The sequence below is a fragment of the Salmo salar genome, chromosome ssa02 (assembly GCF_905237065.1).
Source record: "Salmo salar chromosome ssa02, Ssal_v3.1, whole genome shotgun sequence".
NCBI lineage: Eukaryota > Metazoa > Chordata > Actinopteri > Salmoniformes > Salmonidae > Salmo > Salmo salar.
The window spans coordinates 16,107,545-16,127,057 of record NC_059443.1 but is presented as its reverse complement, the minus strand read 5'-3'; the positions used below and the strand labels follow the sequence as shown (position 1 = coordinate 16,127,057).

At 47.8% G+C, this 19,513-nt stretch overlaps 1 protein-coding gene across 1 annotated transcript in view; it reads left to right on the top strand.

Annotated features, from left to right (window-relative positions):
• Nucleotides 1–113: 113 nt before the first annotated feature.
• Nucleotides 114–19,513, top strand: part of LOC106597751 (ATP-dependent translocase ABCB1-like) — a 35,462-nt gene continuing 16,062 nt past the window's right edge. Inside the window, 10 exon segments of the mRNA XM_045698466.1 lie at nt 114–352; nt 828–897; nt 1,138–1,213; nt 2,599–2,755; nt 3,513–3,561; nt 11,145–11,336; nt 11,859–12,030; nt 12,182–12,306; nt 12,738–12,909; nt 13,809–13,922. Coding sequence (XP_045554422.1) covers nt 836–897; nt 1,138–1,213; nt 2,599–2,755; nt 3,513–3,561; nt 11,145–11,336; nt 11,859–12,030; nt 12,182–12,306; nt 12,738–12,909; nt 13,809–13,922 — 1,119 coding nt within the window. The 5' untranslated portion in view covers nt 114–352; nt 828–835.

Here is a 19,513-nt window from a genome sequence, read left to right as displayed (position 1 = left end):
ATCTAATGTAAGTTACACAGACACACACTCAGCCATAACCCTATAGGTCATTGTCGCCTCCCTTAAAGCAGCTCCTGACGTCGAAGTCAAGGACAGACAGACGTTTGATGGACATCAGAAGGTGTGATTTGAGCAGGGGCGGCACGCGGCAGTAAATGATGTCACCCCGGTGTAACTATGATATAAGAGAAGAGCTGCTGCCTCGTTTCTCTATTGTGAGAACGAAACAGAGGTAGATAAAGAGAGGACAGCACCGGAGCTGGGGGGGTAAGCACCGATAGTGGACCAACTATTGTCAAAAATAGAAACGAGGGAAGAGAGAGGTCCTGTGCGGGGTGGCGGGAAAGAATCGGTGAGTTTATCTAACAATCATTATGTATTTCTAATGTGCTCGACCGTTACACTTTGTAATGTCAACTGCTTTTTCTAATAGCCTACAAGACAAGTCTAGACTATAGTCTATACCACAAAACTATTTCAAAAGTAGGCTTAATAAATATGAAGTAGACTTCTGGGGCATATTGAGGGTGTTAATTCACTACCCAGTCCAGCCCATAGAAATATAATCTCATTCTAGTTCTGTGGTCAAGATGTTATAAACCGGAGTCAGTATCATGCAACCAGTTCGTTATCGTTTAAACAATGAATTCGCACGCACGCCCATGATGAGTTTAGCCTGTGGGTTAGCCCCTTAAATACTTTATTGCAGGTGTCAAAGTTTGTCTTTCCCCAGACTCTTGAGGACGCTTAAATATCTTACCGTTATACGTCTTTGCGATCTCACCTGTACGGTTGTACCTGTCTGTATGTTTCCTACATGCCATAAGACCCAGACATGAGCAAGAAGGACGAGATAGCCTTGGCCAAAGTCAAGATTGAGCAAAACGGAGACATTGGGTAAATATTTAGGTGCTATGCTGAGAATGTTGTCTTTGGGTGTTTGTATTTTGCCAACAATTGTTTCTATAGTCAGTATAATATCGACTTGTGTTATTATTCCTTCATTGGAATTACGGTCTAGTTCATGAGTTAACTAACTCAATAACTTAATAACTTTATCTACCGTTTTTAAAGTTTAAAGATTATAATATACAATTGATTTATAAAATGATGTTGTAGATATTCTGTCTCTTCTAGAGAGGATAAAGATGAAGAGAAAAAGGGAGAAAAGGAGAAAGAGCCAAAGATGCCGATGATTGGCGCCATAGCTCTGGTGAGTAGCCTAGACAAACTGTCACATACTTCTCCAGCTTTACACGCTGTAAACTATTTATTATCAGGGCCCTGAGGTATTATTTGTGTGTGTGTGTGTGTGTGTGTGTGTGTGTGTGTATGGGTGGGTGGTTGTGCGAAGGTGTGTGCATGTGACTGTGTGCCTGCAAGTGAATGTGTGCGTGCAACGTGCTTGCATGCGTGTAAAGTTGGAACCCAGATCAGACATGAATGTGGAAATAGGGGGGGTTGGGGAGTGGTCTGTTTCCTCTGGTCCCCTGCTGGGCCAATAGAATAGCTGAAGGTTGAATTTCCTCTGGTCCCCTGCTGGGCCAGTAGAATAGCTGAAGGTTGAATTTCCTCTGGTCCCCTGCTGGGCCAGTAGAATAGCTGAAGGTTGAATTTCCTCTGGTCCCCTGCTGGGCCAGTAGAATAGTTGAAGGTTGAATTTCCTCTGGGCCCCTGCTGGCCCAGTAGAATAGCTGAAGGTTGAATTTCCTCTGGTCCCCTGCTGGGCCAGTAGAATAGCTGAAGGTTGAATTTCCTCTGGTCCCCTGCTGGGCCAGTAGAATAGCTGAAGTTTGAATTTCCTCTGGTCCCCTGCTGGGCCATTAGAATAGCTGAAGGTTGAATTTCCTCTGGTCCCCTGCTGGGCCGTAGAATAGCTGAAGGTTGAATTTCCTCTGGTCCCCTGCTGGGCCAGTAGATTAGCTGAAGGTTGAATTTCCTCTGGTCCCCTGCTGGCCCAGTAGATTAGCTGAAGTTTGAATTTCCTCTGGACCCCTGCTGGTGTGAAATGTGAAATGGCTAGTTAGTTAGCGGTGGTGCGCGCTAATAGCGTTTAAATCGGTGACGTCACTCGCTCTGAGACTTGAAGTAGGGTTTCCCCTTGCATTGCAAGGGCCGTGGCTTTTGTGGCGCGATGGGTAACGATGCTTCGTGGGTGTCAGTTGTTGATGTGTGCAAGAGTCCCTGGTTCGAGCCCAGGTTGGGGCGAAGAGAGGGACGGAACCTACACCGTTACACTGGGCCAGTAGTTTAGCGGAAGGTTGAATTTCTTCTGGTCCCCTGCTGGCCCAGTAGAATAGCAGAAGGTTAAATTTCCTCTGGTTAGGAGCCTCTACCACTGGAGAAACATACTGGAGTTCTACATACAAAATGACTCAGAGCATTCATTACCTTCATATGTTCTCTTTCTCTCTCTGCTCATCTGTCCATCTCTGTCCCTTTTCCTCTCCACTTTCCTTCCCCTCTTTAATTCTTTCTCCCCTTCCCTCTCCCCTGCCCCTTCTCACTCCCTTTCTCTCTCTCCTTCCCAATCTCTCACTTTCCTCATATCCCCACCCTGCCCCTCACTCTCGCTCCTCTTCCCCCATGCCTCTATAGTTCAGGTTTGCTGATGGTTGGGACAGGTGGATGATTGTGCTGGGGACCATCATGGCTATGGTTAATGGAACGGTCCTCCCTCTCATGTGTATCGTCTTTGGGGACATGACTGACAGCTTCATAGAAGACTCCATACAGACACAGAATAACTTCACCAGTGAGTCAGTCCCTACACACACACACACACACCACACACACACACACACACAAGCATGCACGCAAATATACACACACAAAAGCATGCACACACACACACACACACACACACACACACACACACACACACACACACACACACACACACACACACACACACACACACAAGCATGCACGCAAACATACACACGCACAAGCATGCACGCAAACACGCATGCAAACACACACACACACACACACACACACACACACACACACACACACACACACACACACACACACACACACACACACACACACACACACTCACTCATGCACTCTTAAAGGACAACGCCACCACTTTTCAACCTAATTTTAATCTCCAACGCAATACCAGTGCCTACATGTGAAAACGACGCATTTCAAAATTTTTTGGGGAAAAAATATGAAGTTAAATAGTTATACCTGATGACATCATAAAAAGCTAAAACATTTTTAAAAAAACAGTGATTTTCAAACAATATGAGATGTGAGGTGATGCGGGAAGCAAGAAAATACCCTCTGGCTAGAAACTCATTGCAGGTTTTGAAAATCACTGTTTTTTGTCACAGATAACAATTTTTTAGGACCTTTCTTCTTGTCTTTTTAACCACTGATCATAGAAACAGGCTGTTTTCACATATAGACAGTGGTTTGGTGTTGGAGATAATGAACATGAGGTTGAAAAGTGTTGGAATTGCCCTTTAACTGTCTAACTGTCACATCTTTTCCTGCTCTAGACATCACGTTCCCTGTTTCCAACACCACTCTGGGAGAGGAGATGACGGGGTGAGGCTAAGACTCAATGATATTTCAGTTTACCAAGAAGGGAGTAGTTCCTGATCTTTGACCGGATTTATTTCAGAGGCTCCAAATTCTCACAGTATCTCACGGGAACTTGGACTTAATCTATTTTCATAACCTAGACAGGGTGAACTGCATAGTTAAAGGGCAATTCCACCACTTTTCAACCTCCTATTCATTATCTCCAGCACCATACCAGTGTCTACATGCGGAAAGTATTCAGACCCCTTGACTTTTTCCACATTTTGTTAAGTTACAGGCTTATTTTAAAATGTATTAAAAAAAAAATAATCCCCTCGTCAGTCTACACACAATACCCCATAATGACAAAGAAAAAACTGTTTTTTAGAAATGTTTTCTAATTTATAAAAATATTTCACTGAAATATCACATTCACATAAGTACTCACACCATTTACTCAGTACTTTGTTGAAGCACCTTTGAAAATGATTACAGCTTCAAGTCTTCTTGGGTATGACGTTACAAGCTTGGGGAGTTTCTCCCATTCTTCTCTGCAGATCCTCTAAAGCTCTGTCAGATTGGATGGGGAGCGTTGCTGCACAGCTATTTTCAGGTCTCTCCAGAGACGTTTGATCGGGTTCAAGTCCGGGCTTGGCTGTGTGCTTAGGGTCGTTGTCCTGTTGGAAGGGGAATCTTCGCCCCAGTCTGAGGTCCTGAGCGCTCTGGAGCAGGTTTTCATTAAGGATCTCTCTGTAATTTGCTCCGTCATCTTTGCCTCAATCCAGACTAGTCTCCCAGTCCCTGCTGCTGAAAAACATCCCCACAGCATGATGCTGCCACCACCATGCTTCACCGTAGAGATGGTGCCAGGTTTCCTCCAGACGTGACGCTTGGCATTCAGGCCAAAGAGTTCAATCTTGGTTACATCAAATCAAATTTAATTTGTCACATACGCTGAATATGTACATGTAGGTAGAGTTATTAAAGTGACTATGCATAGATAATAACAGAGAGTAGCAGCAGCGTAGAGTGAGGGGAGGGGGTAATGCAAATAGTCTGGGTAGCCATCTGATTAGCTGTTCAGTGGTCTTATGGCTTGGTGGTGTAAGCCTCTTGGAGCTAGACTTGGCGTTCCAGTACCGCTTGCGGTGCAGTAGCAGAGAGAACAATCTATGACTAGGGTGGCTGGAGTCTTTGACAATTTTTAGGGCCTTCCTCTGACACCGCCTGGTGTAGACTGGGACTTACGAAAGCTAAGGCTAGCTTTTTCAAACAGAAATTTGCATCCTGTAGCACTAATTCCAAAAAGTTTTGGGACACTGTAAAGTCCATGGAGAATAAGAGCACCTCCTCCCAGTTGCCCACTGCACTGAGGCTAGGAAACACTGTCACCACCGATAAATCTACGATAATCGATAATTTCAATAAGCATTTTTCTATGGCTGGCCATGCTTTCCACCTGGCTACCCCTACCCTGGCCAACAGCTCTGCACCCCCTGCAGCAACTTTCCCAAGCACCCCCCTTGCTTCTCCTTCACCCAAATCCAGACAGCTGATGTTCTGAAAGAGCTGCAAAATCTGGATCCCTACAAATTAGCTGGGCTAGACAATCTGGACCCTCTCTTTCTAAAATTATCCGCAGAAATTGTTGCAACCCCTATTACTAGCCTGTTCAACCTCTCTTTTGTATCGTCTGAGATCCCCAAAGATTGGAAAGCTGCCATGGTCATCCCCCTCTTCAAAGGGGGAGACACTCTAGACCCAAACTGTTATAGACCTATATCCATCCTGCCCTGCCTTTCTAAGGTCTTCGAAAGCCAAGTTAACAAACAGATCACCAACCATTTTGAATCCCACCGTACCTTCTCCACTTGTTACGTTCGTCGTAAGAATGAGACCAAGGTGCAGCGTGGTAAGTGTACATCTTTACCTTTATTAGATGAACACCGGCAAAACAAAGAAAATACAAAAACAAACGTAAAGTTCTGCAGGCTTCAAAGCAGCTATACAAAAAACAAGATCCCACAAAAACCTAGTGGGAAAAGGCTGCCTAAATATGATCCCCAATCAGAGACAATGAAAGACAGCTGCCTCTGATTGGGAACCATATCAGGCCAACATAGAAATACAAATCATAGATATACATAATCTAGAATGCCCACCCAAATCACACCCTGACCTACCCAAATAGAGAAATAAAAAGTCTCTCTATGGTCAGGGCGTGACAGTACCCCCACCCCCCTGCCTCCCACCAAAAGGTGCGGACTCCGGACGCGAAAAATGACTCAATAGGGGAGGGTCCGGGTGGGCATCTAGCCTCGGTGGCGGCTCCGGTGCGGGACGTAGACCCCGCTCTGCTTGCGGATCTGCCATCCTTGGTGGCGACTCTATTTTGGGGTTCGTCGCTGAGAGCTCCGGACCGTGGATCGTCGCCGGAGGACCCGGACCGTGGATCGTCGCCGGAAGCTCCGGACCGTGCAGACCGCCGCTGGAGACTCTGGACTGCAGACCTCCGCTGGAGACTCTGGACTGCAGACCGCCGCTGGAGACTCTGGACTGCAGACCTCCACTGGAGACTCTGGACTGCAGACCGCCGCTGGAGACTTTGGACTGCAGACCGTCGCTGGAGACTCTGGAATTGCGGACCGTCGCTGGAAGCTCCGGACTGGGGACAGTCGCTGGAGGCTCCGGACTGGGGACCCACGTTGCAGGCTCCGGACCAGGGACCCTTGCGGCAGGCTCCGTGCCATGGATCATCACTACAGGCTCCGGGCCATGGATCTTCACTGGAGGCTTCGTGCCATGGATCATCACTGGAGGCTCCAGGCCATGGATTATCACTGGAGGCTTCGTGCCATCGATTATCACTGGAGGCTCCGGGCCATGGATTATCACTTGAGGCTTCGTGCCATGGATCATCACTACAGGCTCCGGGCCATGGATCATCACTGGAGGCTTCGTGCCATGGATTATCACTGGAGGCTCCGGGCCATGGATTATCACTGGAGGCTTCTTGCCATGGATCATCATTACAGGCTCCGGGCCATGGATCATCACTGGAGGCTTCGTGCCATGGATCATCACAGGAGGCTTCGGACCATGGATCATCACCGGAGGCTTCGTACGTGGAGCCGGAACAGGTCTCATCGGACTGAGGAGACGTACTAGCAGCCTGGTGCGTGGAGCTGCCACAGGGCTTACCAGGCTGGGGAGACACACTGGAGGCCTAGTACGTGGAGCTGGAACAGGTCTCACCGGACTGGGGAGATGCACTGGAAACCTGTTGCGTGGAGCAGGCACAGGGCTTACCAGGCTGGAGAGACGCACTGGAGGCCGGGTGCGTGGAGCAGGCACAGGATATACTGTGCCGTGGAGGCGCACTGGAGGTCTGGAGCGTAGGGTTGGCACAACCCGTCCTGGCTGGATGCCCCCCGGCAAGTGCGGGGCGCTGGCACAAGACACACTGGGCTGTGAAGGCGCACTGGCGACACAGTGCATAGAGCCGGCGCAAGATATCCTGGACCGAGGAGGCGTACTCTAGACCAGGAGCGCTGGTCTCCAGTAGATATACATAATCTAGAATTCCCACCCAAATCACACCCTGACCTACCCAAATAGAGAAATAAAAAGACTCTCTACGGTCAGGGCGTGACACCACTATGCAATCTGGTTTCCGAGCTGGTCATGGGTGCACCTCAGCCACGCTCAAGGTCCTAAACAATATCATAACCGCCATTGATAAAAGATAGCCGTCTTCATTGACCTGGCCAAGACTTTCGACTCTGTCAATCATCGCATTCTTATCGGCAGACTCAATAGCCTTGGTTTCTCAAATGACTGCCTCACCTGGTTCACCAACTACTTCTCAGATAGAGTACAGTGTGTCAAATCGGAGGGCCTGTTGTCCAGACCTCTGGCAGTCTCTATGGTGGTGCCATAGGGTTCAATTCTCGGGCCGACTCTTTTCTCTGTATATATCAATGATGTCGCTCTTGCTGCTGGTGATTCTCTGATCCACCTCTATGGAGACGACACCATTCTGTATACATCTGGCCCTTCTTTGGACACTGTGTTAACAAACCTCCAAATGAGCTTAAATGCCAAACAACACTCCTTCTGAGGCCTCCAACTGCTTTTAAATGCTAGTAAAACTAAATGCATGCTCTTCAACCGATTGCTGCCCACACCCACCCGCCCGACTAGCATCACTGCTATGGACGGTTCTGACTTAGAATATGTGGACAACTACAAATACCTAGGTGTCTGGTTAGACTGTAAACTCTCCTTCCAGACTCATATTAAGCATCTCCAATCCAAAATTAAATCTAGAATCGGCTTCATATTTCGCAAACAAAGCCTCCTTCACTCATGCTGCCAAACATACCCTCATAAAACTGACTATCCTACCGATACTTGACTTCGGCGATGTCATTTACAAAATAGCCTCCAACACTCTACTCAGAAAACTGGATGTAGTCTATCACAGTGCCATCCATTTTGTCACCAAAGCCACAAATACTACCCACCACTGCGACCTGTATGCTCTCGTTGGCTGGCCCTCGCTACATATTCGTCGCCAAACCCAATGGCTCCAGGTCATCTATAAGTCTTTGCTAGGTAAAGCCCTGCCTTATCTCAGCTCACTGGTCACCATAGCAGCACCCACCCGTAGCACGCGCTCCAGCAGGTATATTTCACTGGTCATCCCCAAAGCCAACACTTCCTTTGGCCGCCTTTCCTTCCAGTTCTCTACTGCTAATGACTGGAACGAATTTCAAAAATCAGTGAAGCTGGACACTTATATCTCCCTCTCTAACTTTAAGCATCAGCTGTCAGAGCAGCTTACCGATCACTGTACCTGAATACAGCCAATCTGTAAATAGCACACCCAACTACCACACCCACTATCATCCCCATATTGTTATTTATCTTCTTGCTCTTTTGCACCCCAGTATCTCTACTTGCACATCATCATCTGCACATTTATCACTCCAGTGTTAATGCTAAATTGTAATTATTTCGCCTCTATGGCTTATTTATTGCCTTTCCTCCCTAATCTTCTACATTTGCACACACTGTACATAGATTTTTCTATTGTATTATTGACTGTACGTTTGTTTATGTGTAACTCTGTGTTGTTATTTTTGTTGCACTGCTTTGTTTTATCTTGGCCAGGTCGCAGTTGTAAATGAGAACTTGTTCTCAATTGTCCTTCACTGTGGCTCAGTTGGTACAGCATGGCGTGTGCAACGCCAGGGTTGTGGGTTCGATTCCCACGGGGGGCCAGTACAAAAAAATGCATGAAATGAAATGTATGCATTCACTACTGTAAGTTGCTGTGGATAAGAGTGTCTGCCAAATGACTAAAATGTGAATGTAAATACATTTTTTTAAAAGAGGTCTTGGATGGCAGGAAGCTTGGCCCCGGTGATGTACTGGGCCGTACTCAATACCCTCTACAGGGCCTTGCGGTCGGAGGTCGAGCAGTTGCCATACCAGGCAGTGATGCAGACCAGAGAATCTTGTTTCCCATGGTCTGAGAGTCTTTAGGTGCCTTTTGGCAAACTGCAAGTGGGCTGTCATGTGTCTTTTACTGAGGAGTGGCTTCCGTCTGGCCACTCTACCATAAAGGCCTGATTGGTGGAGTGCTGCAGAGATGGTTGTCCTTCTGGAAGGTTCTCCAATATCCACAGAAGAACTCTAGAGCTCTGTCAGAGTGACCACCTCCCTGACCAAGGCTCTTCTCCCCCGATTGCTCAGTTTGGCCAGGTGTCCCGCTCTAGGAAGAGTCTTGGTGGTTCCAAACTTCTTCCATTTAAGAATGATCGAGGCCACCATCTTCTTGAGGACCTTCAATGCTGCAAAAATGTTTTGGTACCCTTCCCCAGATCTGCGCCTCAACAAAATCGTGTCTCGGAGCTCTATGGACAATTCCTTCGACCTCATGGCTTGGTTTTTCCTCTGACATGCACTGTCAACTGTGGGACCTTATATAGACTGGTGTGTGCCTTTCCAAATCATGTCCAATCAATTGAATTTACCACAAGTGGACTCCAATCAAGTTGTAAATACATCTCAAGGATGATCAATGGAAACTGGATGCACCTGAGCTCAATTTCAAGTCTCATAGCAAAGGATCTGAATACTTATGTAAATGAGGTATTTCTGTTTTTTGTTTTTTTTTAATAAATTTGCAATAATTTCAAAAAAACTGTTTTAGCTTAGTCATTATGGGGTATTGTGTGTAGATTTCTGAGGAATTGTCTTTTTTTAACCCATTTTAGAATAAGGCTGTAAAGTAACAAAATGTGGAAAAAGTCAAGGGCCTAAATACTTTCTGAAGGCACTGTATGTGAAAACAGTGTTTCTATGTCCTGTGGTTAAAAAGATAAGATAAAAGATCTTAAAAAATGATGTCATTAAAAGTAAACACAATGAGATGAAGCGGGTAGCAGGACAATTGCACTTCCCCCGGGCTTGAAACTCGTTGCAGGTTTGGAAAATCTGTGACGTTCTTCGTAAGAAGTTGACCAAGGTGCAACGTGGTAAGTGTTCATATTTATAATTTATTTAACTCAGAACACTCAATCAAAACAATAAACAAAGAAAAACTGAACGTCACGTTCTGCAGGCTTCTCTGAGCAATACAAAAACAAGATCCCACAACTAAAGGGTGAAAAAAGGGCTGCCTAAGTATGATTCCTAATCAGAGACAACGATAAACAGCTGCCTCTGATTAGGAACCATACTCGGCTCAACACAAAGAAATAGAAAACATAGAAAGGCATAGAATGCCCACCCCACATCACACCCTGACCTAACCCCAAAAATATAAAATAAACGGCAATCTATGGTCAGGGCGTGACAAAATCACTGTGTGTTTACTTTTAATTATATTAATTGTAAGGATTGACGCCTGGGACGAGAAGCAGGTACAGGGAGTGAACATTTAATTAACCACGAACATGGAACAGGACAGGACAGCGTCTGGACAGGAACACACAACGACATTAATGCAGACACAGGGAACACACGGGGAAGCAGACAGTTATAGACAGGGCAATCAACAAAGGGAAGGAGTCCAGGTGAGTCCAATGAGCGCTGCTGCGCATAATGAGCGCCTGACAGGGAGAGCGGGAGCAGGCGTGACATTAATGATGTCATAGGGTAGGATTGTGTAGGACCTTCTTTTATTTTGAACCACAGAACGTTGAAACACACCGATTTGACATATGTCAGATATGTGAACGGATACAGAGCCTCAGAATTTAAAGATCCGGTCCCAGATAAGGAGCTACTTCCCTATAAAATAAATTGTAATGTCAAATGGCATATTCAAGAGATCACCTTTACCTCTCTGCCTTTGTGCCTCAGTACCCTTGCTATTTACTCCATAATGGATGGTATTTTGTATAGATTTATGCGTATAGATTCACCTGTGTAATGTAAACACACATACAGTCACGTAATGCCCTGTGTCACCGTCATGTTTACAAAGTCATTATTCTCTAAAATGTACCTCTGTGCCCCAATTATCTCCAAACCATCATTAAGGTTTTGTATGTCTGGATGTGTGTGTGTTGACCAGCTGTATGTCTGTATTCCAGCCATGCTATCTACTACTCTATAATGGGTGCGGTGGTGTTGGTAGCAGCCTACATGCAGGTGGCCTTCTGGACCCTGGCGGCAGGCAGGCAGGTCAAACGCCTCAGGAAGCTCTTCTTCCACTGCATCATGCAGCAGGAGATCGGCTGGTTCGACATCAACGAGACGGGAGAACTGAACACACGCCTAACAGAGTGAGGAGCTCCTATAGGAATGGATTGGTGTCTATAGGGGAAGGTGTTTTTACATTGATACCATCTGGATGTAGCTTCAGGATTTAAACAGCCCTGTTCAATCAAATATGGGGAGTGTGCACATGCGTGTGTGTGTATGTGTGTGTATGTATGTGTGTGTGTGTATGTACGTGTGTTTGCATGTATTTGTGTGTGTATGTGAATGTATGTGAGTGTATGTGAGTGTGTGTGTATGTGAGTGTATATGTGTGTGTGCATGTGTGTGTACGTGAGTGTATGTGTGTGTGAGTATATGTGAGTGTATGTGAGTGTATGTGTGTGTATGTGAGTGTATGTGTGTCTGTATGTGAGTGTATGTGACTGCATGTGTGTGTATGTGTGTGTGTATGTGAGTGTGTATGTGAGTGTATGTGTATGTGAGTGTATGTGTATGTGTGTGTGAGTGTATGTGTGTGTGAGTGTATGTGTGTGTGAGTGTATGTATGTGAGTGTGTTTTATTCTGTATTTCCTCTCCTCCACAGTGACATCTATAAGATCAACGAGGGGATAGGTGACAAGGTGGGCATGTTGATCCAGTCCTTCACCACCTTCATCGCTTCCTTCATCATCGGCTTCAGCAAAGGATGGAAGCTCACCCTGGTCATCCTGGCTGTCAGCCCTGTGCTGGGCTTCTCCGCTTTTATATTCAGCAAGGTGGGCCTCACACACACACACACACACACACACACACACACACACACACACACACACACACACACACACACACACACACACACACACACACACACACACACACACACACACACACCTCTCTTGACTGTCTTTCTCCGTTGTGTGTCTCTAGGTACTGACGTCCTTCACATCCCTGGAGCAGAGTGCTTATGCTAAAGCTGGAGCCGTGGCTGAGGAGGTGATCTCTTCTGTCAGAACAGTCTTCGCCTTCGGTGGACAACAGAAGGAGATAACCAGGTGTGTGTGAGAGAGAGGGGGGGGGTAGAATGGAGACTTTTTGCTAACGTTAAAGGAGCGGTAACTAAGGCAACAGACGGGTCACCAGGATAATGTTCCTAAAGGACTTGTTGCTGCTGTGAAGACCATTAGCCTGAGCAGAGTCAGTAGTTGTTATTGTTCTATAAGTGGATAGACCAGTCCACACCACTCTGTGTAAAACCATCAGTGAGGAGGATAATTGGATTAGTGTGGTGTGTTTGTATATGTATACCATCTCTCTCTCTCTCTCTCTCTCTCTCTCTCTCTCTCTCTCTCTCTCTCATTCTCATTCCCTCTGTCTCACTCTGTATTTCCCTCTCATTCCCTCTGTCTCTCTGTGTTTCTCGCTCTCTTTCAATTCCTGTGTGTGTGTGTGTGTGTGTGTGTGTGTGTGTTGTTTTGTACCACAGGTACCAGAAAAACCTGGAGGATGCTAAGAACATGGGGATCCGTAAAGCCATCTCTGCTAACATCGCCATGGGCTTCACCTTTCTGATGATCTACTTGTCCTACGCTCTGTCCTTCTGGTACGGCAGCACACTCATCCTATCTGGAGAATACACCATTGGAACTGTCCTCACCGTGAGTACACACACATACACACATACACACACACACAAACACACACAGTCTTGTATAACTAACCTAGTGGGGATACACAATTCAGTCTCATTCAAAATCTTATTTTCCCTAACCCCTAACCCTAGCCCTAACCTTAACCCCAAAACCTAATATTAACTCTAACCCTAACGACTAGCTTCTAACCCTAGAACTAACCCTAGCTCCTAACCCTAGAATTAATCCTAGCTCCTAACCCTAAACCTAATTCTAACCTTAACACTAATTCTAACAGTCATGCAACTCTAACATGCAGGAGGGGTGAAGTCAGGCGCAGGAGACTCGGGTACGTGGAAAATACACGTTTAATGAACACAGTCTTAAAGTGACGTAAATATAAGGCAGGGTACAAAATCCAGCTACAGGCAAGAACCCTAAACCGAGTCGGGACGCAGCCCAGCAAAACCCGTATGCCTAAACCCCGAACGGCAGAGGAAAACTCAAATCCTCAACCTACAATAAAATGACACAAATAATCCTGCACAATCCCAAACCAAAACAGACAGACTAAATACCCCTACTAATGAACTAACACAAAACAGGTGCTAACATAAAACAGACATCACCAAATGAAAATGAAAAGGAGATCGGTGGCAGCTAGTAGGCCGGCGACGATGACCGCCGAGCTCCGCCCGAACAGGGAGAGGCGCCACCTTCTGTAGACGTTGTGACACTAACCTTAACCCTAAACCCCACTAGAAATAACATTTGAACTTGTAGGGACTAACAGAATGTCCTGAGTTTTTTTTACTATAGTTAACCACACACACACACACACACACACACACACACACACACACACACACACACACACACACACACACACACACACACACACACTGATGTTTATTTGTGTCCTGTAGGTGTTCTTCACAGTGTTGATCGGGGCGTTTGCCATGGGACAGACTTCTCCTAATGTCCAGGCCTTTGCCAGTGCCCGGGGAGCGGCACACAAAGTCTACAACATCATCGACAATGTGAGACACACACCCTCTCCTCACACACACACACACACACACACACACACACACACACACACACACACACACACACACACACACACACACACACACACACACACACACACACACACACACACACACACACACACACACACACACACACACACACACTCTGAGCTGATCAGGGTTAACATTTACATTTACGTAATTTAGCAGACGCTCTTAGCGACTTACAAATTGGTGCATTCACCTTATGATATCCAGTGGAACAACCACTTTACAATAGTACATCTATATCTTTTTTTGGGGGGCGGGGTTAGAAGGATTACTTAATCCTATCCCAGGTATTCCTTAAAGAGGTGGGGTTTCAGGTGTCTCCGGAAGGTGGTGATTGACTCCGCTGTCCTGGCGTTGTGAGGGAGCTTGTTCCACCATTGGGGTGCCAGAGCAGCGAACAGTTTTGACTGGGCTGAACGGGAACTGTGCTTCCGCAGAGGTAGGGGGGCCAGCAGGCCAGAGGTGGATGAACGCAGTGCCCTTCTTTGGGTGTAGGGACTGATCAGAGCCTGAAGGTACGGAGGTGCCGTTCCCCTCACAGGTCCGTAGGCAAGCACCATGGTCTTGTAGCAGATGCGAGCCTCAACTGGAAGCCAGTGGAGTGTGAGGAGGAGCGGGGTGACGTGAGAGAACTTGGGAAGGTTGAACACCAGACGGGCTGCGGCGTTCTGGATGAGTTGTAGGGGTTTAATGGTGCAGGCAGGGAGCCCCGCCAACAGCGAGTTGCAGTAATCCAGACGGGAGATGACAAGTGCCTGGATTAGGACCTGCGCCGCTTCCTGTGTGAGGCAGGGTCGTACTCTGCAAATGTTGCAGAGCATGAACCTACAGGATCGGGTCACCGCCTTGATGTTAGCCGAGAACGACAGGGTGTTGTCCAGGGTCACGCCAAGGCTCTTAGCACTCTGGGAGGAGGACACAATGGAGTTGTCAACCATGATGGCGAGATCATGGAACGGGCAGTCCTTCCCCGGGAGGAAGAGCAGCTCCATCTTGCCGAGGTTCAGCTTGAGATGGTGATCCGTCATCCACACTGATATGTCTGCCAGACATGCAGAGATGCGATTTGCCACCTGGTTATCAGATGGGGGAAAGGAGAAGATTAGTTGTGTGTCGTCTGCGTAGCAATGATAGGAGAGACCATGTGAGGATATGACAGAGCCAAGTGACTTGGTGTATAGCGAGAATAGGAGAGGGCCTAGAACAGAGCCCTGGGGGACACCAGTGGTGAGAGCACGTGGTGCGGAGACGGATTCTCGCCACGCCACCTGCTAGGAGTGACCTGTCAGGTAGGACGCAATCCAAGAGTGAGCCGCGCCGGAGATGCACAACTCGGAGAGGGTGGAGAGGAGGATCTGATGGTTCACAGTATCAAAGGCAGCAGATAGGTCTAGAAGGATGAGAGCAGAGGAGAGAGAGTTAGCTTTAGCAGTGCGGAGAGCTTCAGTGACACAGAGAAGAGCAGTCTCAGTTGATTGACCAGTCTTGAAACCTGACTGATTTGGATCAAGAAGGTCATTCTGAGAGAGATAGCAAGAGAGCTGGCCAAGGACGGCACGCTCAAGAGTTTTGGAGAGGAAAGAAAGAAGGGATACTGGTCTGTAGTTGTTGACATCGTAGGGATTGAGTGTTGGTTTTTTGAAAAGGGGTGCAACTCTCGCTCTCTTGAAGAGGGAAGGGACGTAGCCAGCGGTCAAGGATGAGTTGATGAGCGAGGTGAGGTAAGGGAGAAGGTCTCCGGAAATGGTCTGGAGAAGAGAGGAGGGGATAGGGTCAAGCGGGCAGGTTGTTGGGCGGCCGGCCGTCACAAGTCGCAAGATTTCATCTGGAGAGAGAGGGGAGAAAGAGGTCTAAGCATAGGGTAGGGCAATGTGAGAAGGACCAGTGGTGTCGTTTGACTTAACAAACGAGGATCGGATGTCGTCAACCTTCTTTTCAAAATGGTTGACAAAGTCATCTGCAGAGAGGGAGGGGGGGGAGGAGGATTCAGGAGGGAGGAGAAGGTGGCAAAGAGCTTCCTAGGGTTAGAGCAGATGCTTGGAATTTAGAGTGGTAGAAAGTGGCTTTAGCAGCAGAAACAGAGGAAGAAAATGTGGAGAGAAGGGAGTGAAAAGATGCCAGGTCCACAGGGAGGCTAGTTTTCCTCCATTTCTGCTCGGCTGCCCGGAGCCCTGTTCTGTGAGCTCGCAATGAGTCGTCAAGCCACGGAGCAGGAGGGGAGGACCGAGCCGACCGGGAGGATAGGGGACATAGAGAGTCAAAGGATGCAGAAAGGGAGGAGAGGAGGGTTGAGGAGGCAGAATCAGAAGATTGGTTGGAGAAGGCTTGAGCAGAGGGAAGAGATGATAGGATGGAAGAGGAGAGAGTAGCAGGAGAGAGAGAGCGAAGGTTGCGACAGCGCAATACCATCTGAGTAGGGGCAGAGTGAGTAGTGTTGGAGGAGAGCGAGAGGGAAAAGGATACAAGGTAGTGGTCGGAGACTTGGAGGGGAGTTGCAATGAGATTAGTAGAAGAACAGCATCTAGTGAAGATGAGGTCAAGCGTATTGCCTGCCTTGTGAGTAGGGGGGACGGTGAGAGGGTGAGGCCAAAAGAGGAGAGGAGTGGAAAAAGGAGGCAGAGAGAAATTAGTCAAAGGTAGACGTAGGGAGGTTAAAGTCACCCAGAATTGTGAGGGGTGAGCCATCCTCAGGAAAGGAGCTTATCAAGGCGTCAAGCTCATTGATGAACTCTCCAAGGGAACCTGGAGGGCGATAAATGATAAGGATGTTAAGCTTGAATGGGCTAGTGACTGTGACAGCATGGAATTCAAAGGAGGAGATAGACAGATGGGTCAGGGGAGAAAGAGAGAATGTCCACTTGGGAGAGGTGAGGATTCCAGTGCCACCACCCCGCTGACCAGATGCTCTCGGGGTATGCGAGAACACGTGGTCAGAAGAGAAGAGAGCAGTAGGAGTAGCAGTGTTTTCTGTGGTAATCCATGTTTCCGTCAGCGCCAAGATGTCGAGGGACTGGAGGGTAGCATAGGCTGAGATGAACTCTGCCTTTTTGGCCGCAGACCGGCAGTTCCAGAGGCTGCCGGAGACCTGGAACTCCACGTGGGTCGTGCGCGCTGGGACCACCAGGTTATAGTGGCAGCGGCCATGCGGTGTGAAGCGTTTGTGTGGCCTGTGCAGAGAGGAGAGAACAGGGATAGACAGACACATAGTTGACAGGCTACAGGAGAGGCTACGCTAATGCGAAGGAGATTGGAATGAAAATTAACTAAACAACTGGGGAAGCGAGAGAGCAGGGCCTCCCTCACTAACCATTCACTGAAACACTCAAATATAACTTTTCCAACTTCCACTTAGAAATTATAATTGATGTAAACTACAGGGGTTCAATGTTTCCAGGAATAGGCTCAAACTTTGTTTATTCAGCTAGATAACTTGGTACAGTATTCTTCCGTGAAACCCACCCAGTGCACCGTGTCCTATGACGCCGTAGCTAACTAGCATGCTAGCATCCAATAACACACGGTTAGCACCAATACTTGGTAACAACAAACTACCAATGGTTAACACAAACTACCAATGGTTAACACAGAGCAAAGCATCACTGTGGTTATAGCAGAATGGACTGTTCTTAGTTCACTGTGCGTTTGTGAATGGTTCACGATTGTTAATGTTTCACGATGACTTGAGTTTACAATGCACAGTCAGACAGTCAGAGCTGCTCTTATCATGCTTATATACAGTATTTACACACTGAGGAACGTGGTTGAATATGAATACCCTGACCATCAAAATGGTGTGTTGTAAAACTAACTTTTTACTATCAAGAGAAATCAAAGTTACATTCTTTGAACTCTCCCCCAATCACACACACACACACACACTCGCACACACACAAACAAATACACATACATACACACACACACACACACACACACACACACACACACACACACACACACACACACACACACACACACACACACACACACACACACACACACCAAAGACAAAAACAAGGGGAAACTGTGGAAGGGTGAGGTACCCAGGGGAACTTACATATTGTAAGATCTGAAAGAGAGAGAGAGAGAGAGAGAGAGAGACAGAGACACACACACACACACACACACACACACACACACACACACACACACACACACACACTAAAACACACACTGTAACAGACAGGCACACACACATACTGTTCATGCTCTGTAACACGAAAACTAGTGTAAATAAACAGGGCTAAACTAACACGTAGGTAAACCTGCCCTCTGGCTAACACTCTTCCTCCTATTGTCCCTCTGAGAGGGGAGAGAAAGGTGGGGGGCTCACAGAGAGAGGGGAGAGAGAGGCGGGGGACTCACAGAGAGGGGAGAGAGAGGCGGGGGACTCACAGAGAGGGGAGAGAGAGGCGGGGGACTCAGAGAGAGGGGAGAGAGAGGCGGGGGACTCACAGAGAGGGGAGAGAGAGGCGGGGGACTCAGAGAGGGGAGAGAGAGGCGGGGGACTCACAGAGAGGGGAGAGAGAGGCGGGGGACTCAGAGAGAGGGGAGAGAGAGGCGGGGGACTCACAGAGAGGGGAGAGAGAGGCGGGGGACTCACAGAGAGGGGAGAGAGAGGCGGGGGACTCAGAGAGAGGGGAGAGAGAGGCGGGGGACTCATAAGAGAGGGGAGAGAGAGGCGGGGGACTCATAAGAGAGGGGAGAGAGAGGCGGGGGACACAAAGAGAGGGGAGAGAGAGGCGGGGACTCACAGAGAGAGGGGAGAGAGAGACGGGGGACTCATAGAGAGAGGGGAGAGAGAGACGGGCGACTCATAGAGGGAGGGGAGAGAGAGGCGGGGGACTCATAGAGAGAGGGGAGAGAGAGACGGGCGACTCATAGAGGGAGGGGAGAGAGAGGCGGGGGACTCATAGAGAGAGGGGAGAGAGAGGCGGGGGACTCATAGAGGGAGGGAGGTCTGATGGAAAGAAGGAGGGTGGAGGGAGGGGACTAAAAGAGAGGGGCGTAGAGAGCAGGAGGCTAAAGCACAGTCCCCAATCACCAATCACCACACTCCCACCAGAATCAATCCTTTCTGATTTGGCCCACCATTTTAGCTGCGGGCTGCTCTGAATGGGGCCTGGAATTGCTGTCTACTTATATAATGTCTATGGTGTGAATGGGGAAACTTTTTGGACTCTGTAGAGCGCTTAACACACAGTAGAATAACACACATCTTTCCCCACTGAGCAGTAAGGAATACAGGGAGTCTTCAGAAGGGGATGTTTATGCTGCTGTATAAACCAGGCCTCTGTGTCTGTGTGTGTTTATGCTGCTGTATAAACCAGGCCTCTGTGTCTGTGTGTGTTTATGCTGCTGTATAAACCAGGCCTCTGTGTCTGTGTGTGTTTATGCTGCTGTATAAACCAGGCCTCTGTGTCTGTGTGTATTTATGCTGCTGTATAAATCAGGCCTCTGTGTCTGTGTCTGTTTATGCTGCTGTATAAATCAGGCCTCTGTGTCTGTGTGTGTTTATGCTGCTGTATAAATCATGCCTCTGTGTCTGTGTG